Source organism: Charadrius vociferus, unplaced genomic scaffold (genome assembly GCF_000708025.1).
Source record: "Charadrius vociferus isolate BGI_N301 unplaced genomic scaffold, ASM70802v2 scaffold233, whole genome shotgun sequence".
NCBI lineage: Eukaryota > Metazoa > Chordata > Aves > Charadriiformes > Charadriidae > Charadrius > Charadrius vociferus.
This window is the reverse complement of record NW_009647741.1, coordinates 216,904-224,381: the sequence shown is the minus strand read 5'-3', so window position 1 is coordinate 224,381 and position 7,478 is coordinate 216,904. Positions and strand designations below refer to the sequence as shown.

General features: G+C 50.9%; 1 protein-coding gene across 1 annotated transcript in view; it reads left to right on the top strand.

Annotated features, from left to right (window-relative positions):
- Window positions 1-6,728: 6,728 nt before the first annotated feature.
- Window positions 6,729-7,478, top strand: part of TPRN (taperin) — an 18,556-nt gene continuing 17,806 nt past the window's right edge. Inside the window, exons 1-2 of the mRNA XM_009882005.1 lie at window positions 6,729-6,828; window positions 7,159-7,210. Coding sequence (XP_009880307.1) covers window positions 6,729-6,828; window positions 7,159-7,210 — 152 coding nt within the window. The remainder of the gene's footprint in view (window positions 6,829-7,158; window positions 7,211-7,478) is intronic.

Sequence of the window (7,478 nt, the reverse complement as noted above, 5' to 3'; positions counted from 1 at the left end):
TGTCTGGTCTGCTGCTCCTCAGCCTGGCTGACACGCTGGGAGCAGCCCCAGGCCCCATTCTCCGGTGCCTACAGAGAATATCCACCCGGCTGTAGGGGCAGGGGGTGTCGTCTTCTTGGATGTGGCACTTGTCTTCTTCAGGGTTTTCCAAAGAGGCTTTTCTCTTTTCCTCTCGTTTGGCTGGGAAGGAAAGGGAAGAAGAAAATTCAAGTTACCCGAGGGATGTAGAAATAGGTAGGAAATTGAGATACAGCTTTTTGCACCTTTCCTCATGCTGCAGCCACCAACTTCCCTTTGCCACTGACCTCCAGGCCGGGGATGGGAAACGAATGGGTTAGCAGATAATCCCTTCCTGCATTAAAAAAAAGACAACAACAAAACCAGACAGATCATCGTAGCTCTAGCAAAACATCTGACTGCAAAAGGCAACCAGCCAACTCATCCTGCCCCGTACGAGGACTCTGCTGTGCGCACCCCTGGGATCCCACCCGCTCCTGCCCCTGAGTCTGCGGAGGGGACGCTGGAAATGAATTTGTTCTTCATTTCTCAGCCTGGACTTGTTGCCTGGAGCCCGACACAGGTTTCCTGCTCCGGTGGCTTCTGGAGTGTGTGTGTATGTGTTCATGTCGTGTCTTCGCACACAGGCTCTTGCCCGTGGTCTGGGGGAGACGTTCCCCCTCAATTGCCCCCACTTGTTTTGCCATGTGCAGTAAAGCGTGAGGCAGAGCTATCGGTGTCATCCATGCTGTGTTAGCGTCTCTCCGGCTCCTGGCGCACATCCATTTCACAAATAGCTGCTGTTGTTCGGGATGTGACTGCATTAGTGACCTGTGGCTGGGAGTTCCTGTTCCCAAGGCTCTGCTGGCAGAGTCACTGCAGCGCTGCTTCGTCACCTTCAGGCAGCAGAAGTGGGGTTAGTTGAAAGAATGGAAAATGCTGATTTTTAAATAGCTGACCTGGCCGGGTCTGGGAATGGGAGCGTGTCCTTAATCCCGGCCCAGGCAGGAGGGGGAACGACAGGCTTGCTCTGCTCTCTTGGTGCAAGTGTAAACATTCAACCCATCAAAACCCAGTTGAAAGTCACGCTTACATGTTATTAATGGTGTATTGGTGCAGGATAAGGTATGTTACTGTAGGATTAAAATATCCGTCCAGGGCCCTTGGCAATTGGCGTGTGTTGCTGGAGTTACGATCGGAGGATGTGCTGGGTTGTGTCATCTTTCCTCGGGTGATCGGGCCACACTGCCAACACGGGGCACAGGTCTGCAGGTACACGTAAAGCTGAATTGCTCTGTGCTCTGGCGTGACCGTCCCTGGAGGTGATGATACAGAGGATGCCATGCAGGTATCCTCCCGAGGTATCTCCAGCGGCAATACGTTTTCCACACCATCTGTAAAAGTTGTTTGTGATCCTGTATTTTGTCCCACTGTCTCAGAGTATCTGTGGCTTTCTGCATCTTCCGTGGGAGTGTGTTTTAATTCTCAGTCGTGGAAACACAAGCCAAAGTCAACTGGAAACTGTTACTGTCTCGATGACAAGTCAGCCTTATTGCATACTATCATATACTAAAGCTGAGTGAGTAAAGGGGTGGATTAATGACCGCGAACCTGATTGTGATCATTGTTACTCCCAGGTAATCCTGCTGTGTGTGTAATCAGCTCAATTAATAGTAAGATACCGGAGTTTGCTGTCTCTGCCTAAAATGCCGGTGCGCAATCTCTTGCCGAGATCATGCATGAGCTATTGAAGAGTGATAGGAACCAGTAGCTGCTCTGATTTGGAAATAAATCCAACCTACCATACTGCCAGTCAGGGTGAAAAACTGAGAAGACTGGGAGGAATAAACATTATGGACATTAAATTGAAAGAATCCATCTGAAGGGAAGCTAAACTGCATTTTTCTATAAATGTTTAGTAAATTTTAAAAAAACTAATCCAACCTAATAATTTTTCACATTATTGTATTGCTTTTTGAGTATCCTTAAAGTTGACATACTTAAGGACAGATAAGACACATCCAGGGTTGTCCTACATTATGACAGCGGGGAGGCAAGCTATAGCCAGTTGGTTAACTGGGCACTCCAGTCTTTCTCCCTTATCTCAGCACCCAGATGAACTGGTGATTAGTCACAGCAGTAACGGCCCTCTAAACTTTTAGCGAGAGGAACCTCTCTGCCTGCAGTGCCAAGTCTTGAGCAAAGCCAATGTCTTCGCAGAGCCCCTGGAACCAGGCTTTCGGCCCCTGTGCTGAGGTGGCCCCTCTTGCGCTTCAGCGAGCACGTACCGCCCAACCCGCGGGCACAGCCCCTGCCCTGCCGCCTGCTGTCGGTGGCGTTTTCCTCCCGTGGTTGTGCAGGGGACATGGAGAGTTGTGCCTGGGGAACATTTCTTACCCGGGGAGACTGAGCTGTGGGGGCGCTGAGGGGGCTGTGGCAGCCGGCTGGGGACCGGGCACTGCCACGGTCACCCTGGCCTCTGGCTCAGGACTCAGGACCAGCACCGATGCACGGTGATGGTACTCAAAAAGCTTCAATAGAAAGTGTGGAGTTATTCAATATTTTTGTTTTAGTTTATTTTTTAGTGCTCAAACTCAGTTGTAGCAGCGTAGTACCCACTACAAGTTCCCATTAACTCGGAGCTGGTGCAGAGCTGGGAATTCAAGGGCAGCTCTCTTGGCCCTGATATTTGAAATGCCCTAAAAACATCACAAATAAGTACAGCCAAGCAAGGTCCCTTGAGCACGGACCCTGCTACCCTGTGCTTGCTATGGCCCCTATGCTAAAGAGACACCATTTTGCTTGGTGTTAAGATGGGGATGATGGAAGAAACAGAGCATGTTTGGTGTTCCCCATCCCAGGAAACCAGGCTGGAGTCGTACCCGCATGAGTAAGAAGAGGCTGTAGTTTTTCCACTGTGTGTTTCCTGTTGTTCTTTAACAACGCTATTCCTGGAACTGGGGTGACTTCAGTTGTGGTCTCAAGCAACAGCAAAACCAGAGCTCTCACAGGGCTGTGAGTCAACGCGTTTTGGGGATCTTTACTGTTTCCCCTTGGGGTTGAGGCACCAGTTTTTGTTTCCAGCTTCTTTGCTCAGCTGCGCACCCTCCCTCTGCTACTGCAGCGCTGCTAGTGAGGGGGGATCATCAGTTTTCTGAAAAGAAAACCAAATGCGTGAGTAACAAGCGGAAAGGGTAATGGTGGAGGCTTTGAAAATGGACCTAGCAATGTGCAGGATAGGATGTATCCTGTAGTGCTCCTCAACTCAGATACTTGAGCAAGTTCCTTCCATCCAAATGAGGGGAAAAAAAGCCCAGTTGTCAAAATAATGGGGGGGGGGGAAACCCCAAACCACCCAAGTTTGAATAGTAATTGACTGTTTGACAAACCATGTGAAAATAAAACACTCTGTGGTCTGATTCTGCCTTTACTCTCAGCTGAGTTCAGAGTGAGTTGACAGCGTTCTGCTCCTTTCAAAATCAAGCTCACGTGCAGGGTAACGTGGCTGCGTCCATCTGCGCTGCTCAGGCGAGTCTGGTCCGCACGTACCTGCCCGCTGTGTGTCCCAGCAGTCGGGTCCCTCTGCTGCTTGAAACATCTCAGCGGGGAGCTGAAGGCAGAGCAGATGCATGAGGAGCTCGACGCATTGGCCCCAAGAGAGCCTCTGGGTTAGAGAGTTCAACCCGAGACATGCTGGTTTGAGGCCAAAACTGTCTTAATGGAAGCTTTTGAAAACAAAGATTGTAAGCTCCGAGTGCTCAGTGGGCCCTGGACCAGCGGGTTGGCTCCTTGGAAGTCAGAAGGATGTTACTCCAAAGCGCCCTCCCCGGTTTCCGCGGCGGTTCCTGGCTGCCTGCTGCCCAGGCCTGGGGCAAACCCGCCCGCGGCATGGGAAACATCTGCCATCTCTGCTGCCTACATTAACATGTTTCTCTGAGACTATCTGCTGCTTCGTGTATGATAACCAGGTTTCAAATACATGAATGTTTCTAGGTTTTAAGACGTGATTTAATAAAAAGAGATGTTTCTGGGAAAGCAGGTTTTCTCTCGCTTGTTTTGCCGTCATTGTTGCGCTCCCACTGAGTTCACAGACCCGGGGAGTGCCACGGGGCAGATGCTTTGCTGTGCTGGCGGGAGGAAGGTACAGGCAACGGGCACCACTGAAGTGTAGCAGCCGGAGAAGTGCTGAAAACTCATGAGCAGACCAAGAGGCAGTTCAAAGGGGAGGAAGGTAAAAACTCCTGATACTTTAAACAAGGGACCATCTGAGAGAGGCAGATTCAGTGGTGGGGACAGGATGGGGCGATTCACAGTTCCAGCGGTATCTGCGGCTTGGTGAGCACGCACTGGATCACTGAGGAACTTGGAGAGCATTAAGCATTACCCCTTGCCCCGGGAGGAAGGCCAATCTCCGAGCACCATCCTATACTCTGAGAAAACGAGCCCTGGAGAAATTCAAGGGAGGCCAAAGGCCTGATAATCCCTGCAGGGAAATGGACCAGCTCCAAAATAAAGCACATCCCCAGGAGGGCAGAAGGCATCGTTTTCCCATAAGGTGCTTTCTTTGTCACAGGTCTGTTTGACATAATTTCCAAAATCAGCAGGTCCGACTTGATCTCCCAGCTGCAGTTTTCCCCTTTATGTCCAACACTGACAGTCACCTGCAGGTTCCTCTTCCATTCGGTGCAGAAAGGGCAGCCCCTCTGAGCACAGAGCCCAGTGCTGAACAGGGTGGACAACTCTGTCATTTAAGGCATTTTTCTTCAGCTCTGGGATTTTTCAACCTTCATTTCCCAATCCTCCCCATTTGGAGACATTCTCCTCCATGTGCCACCACCATAGCAGGGTGGGAGATGTCATATCCATCTCAGCAGTGTGACATGACAGAATTCACTTTTAACCCCTTACCACCACCTGCCCAGACGGCGTCTGGCCAGACACCCGGCCACTGTTCTCCCTGAGGCCTTCCCAGCATCGCTGGTGCCCGCGGTGCCTGGTGGCCAGGAAGGTCTTTATTCTTTATCCTGGAACCATCCTGTGTCGGCACGGCCCTGTTTTCAAATCGGTGTCATAGGGTACAAAGTCAAATTTGTTATAGAAACCCAGTTAAAATGGATTATTTTTACCTGTTGTCTTCTTCCCTCTTCCTTCGTGCTCCCTTCCATGTGGTGTGATGGACACAAACCCAGAGCAGGAGCTGGGCAGGTGGAGTTTCGCTCTGCCCTGTAACAGGGTGAGGAACTGAGATGTGTCGCAGCAGTTTGAGGAGAATTCACATGTCTCTGAGTGCTGCTGGGCCCTGCGCTTCCCCTGTTCCCCTGTGTTATGGTTTGAGAAAACCCACAACAGTTTATTGTTGTTTAGACAATCATTCTCTCACCCAATGACCCCTCCCCACCCAGGAAGGAGAATTGGGAAGAAACAAGGAAACACGGGGTTTGAAATATAAACAGATTTAATAGAATAAGATTAGATAATTAACATTAATAGCACCAAAGAACCAATATTGATCCTTATACCAATGTAAAATACACAAGGAGTATACTCAGCCCATTCTATCTGTAGAAGCTGTGCACTCCCAGCAGGGACAGCAAATGTGGGACACTGCAAGCGCTGCGGCTTTGGGAGGAAGGGAAGGGCTCGGGGCTCTGGCACCAGCACAAGGAGTTCTCAGGATGGCAGCCATCGAGGGGGAGAGAGCAAACTCCTCAGCAAACTTTCTAATTTATATTGAATGTGCCATTCATGGTATGCAATAACCCTGTTGGCAGCTTGGGTCAAGTTCCCAGGTCTCGCTCTTCCTCATCCCTGTGCCTGGCGAGCTCAAAAACACTGACACCTTGAAACCCACACACCATAGCTGGCTAGAGAGTAAATATTTCCACAAATTCAGACACTAGAGTCTTCTAAAAGTGAAGTTTTCCCAGGTATTAGAAGATAAATTATTCCGCGTCACTCAAACCAGGACACCTTGTCACCTGGCTGTATGTGGGGCTGTCCCAGCACATCCTACCGGTGCCAGCCCTACCTCCCTCGCAAGCGGTGTGTGCCACGTCTGGTACTGATGTGCTGTATATGCCACATCCCATCGCCAGCTCTGCAGCCACATCAGCTGTGCCCTGGGGCTGCCGGGACACTGGGAACTCATGCCTGTGCTCCACGGTGGCACGCTGCCATCCTCACACCTGGGTTCTGTAATCAAGCGTTCGTTTCCATGCCAAAATATGAGCGCAGAGCGGGATTCCTGGGAGCCTCCTCATAACAGCGCTGGTGCAGTACTCGAGTTATCTGTGGGTGTAAATACAGCCATGCAGGGATTAGCTCCGAAGCACTCACTTGCCAGCCAAGATTCACTGTCCAGTCCTTAGCGCTGTTTCACTGACTGCCTAGGAAAGAAAGAGTTGACAGAAACTACGCTAGAAGGCTTTCAGATCTTGACTGGCAGGGGAGGAGGTGAATAATGGCTGGATTTATTTTTTTGTTATCAAGGCAGGCGGGCATGCAGTGAAACTAGCAGATGTCAGGTTCTAACCCCACAAAGGGAGGCGTTTTCTTTACACCAGGTGCAGATAAACTGTGGGATTCATTATTTCAGGATTTATGGGCTTTACATGGGCTCAAAAGCCAACCAGACAAGACCACGAAAGAGAAATCCATTGAGATCTCCCCAGTACAAAGGCACATTGTTGGCTCTGTACGTGCCTGAGCCATGAGTCACCAGAGGCGGGGAAATGTCACTACCCGCCTGCCCAGTCTTTATCCTCAACCCCGGGGTACCCGCTGTGGGCCCCGGCGAGGGCCAGGATGCCGGATGGTACATCGTGGACCTGTGTATCAGCTGAGTACAGCGGGTCAGGTGTAAACCTTAAACCACCCTTGTGTTATTTAAGCTGAATTGCAAAGAACTGCCTCTTTCCATTCAGTTCTGGTTTGCCAGCTCGCAGCAGAGCAGCTCCCCGGGGCACACAGCACATGTGGGCATCGCACAGCTCCCGGCACGCCGGCAGCTTTGGCAACAAAACGCTATTTTCAGTAGTATAATTTCCAGCTATCATTTGAAGGAGATTTAATTGCTCTGTTCTGCCTCAGGAGTGCAAAGGTAAGAGCCTTATCAGCAGGGTATGGTGCTCCTTCCCGTAAACACACCTGTGTTTTCCGCAGCTCCGCCGGAGCGCGGTGAATCGCTCATGTCGAAGCAGCCCGGTGTGCCAGGGTGCGGCTCCGCAGCTCGCAGCCAGGCCGGGACCGCGGCACGTTCTGGCCAAAGGTTATTTACGTCACAGTGTGACATGTCCCCTGCGCCTCCCGGGCTGAGGATTTTGGCACACTGAGTTATCGGAGGCGTGGAAAGTCCTGAGCTGTTGTGTGATCGTTTCCTGATTGTGTAGACTTCCCCCCCCAAAAAAAAAAGCTCTGCTGGCGGTTGATAACAGGCGCTGCCTGGAAATAACGCCGCGGCAGCACTTTTCCCTGTGCTTCTG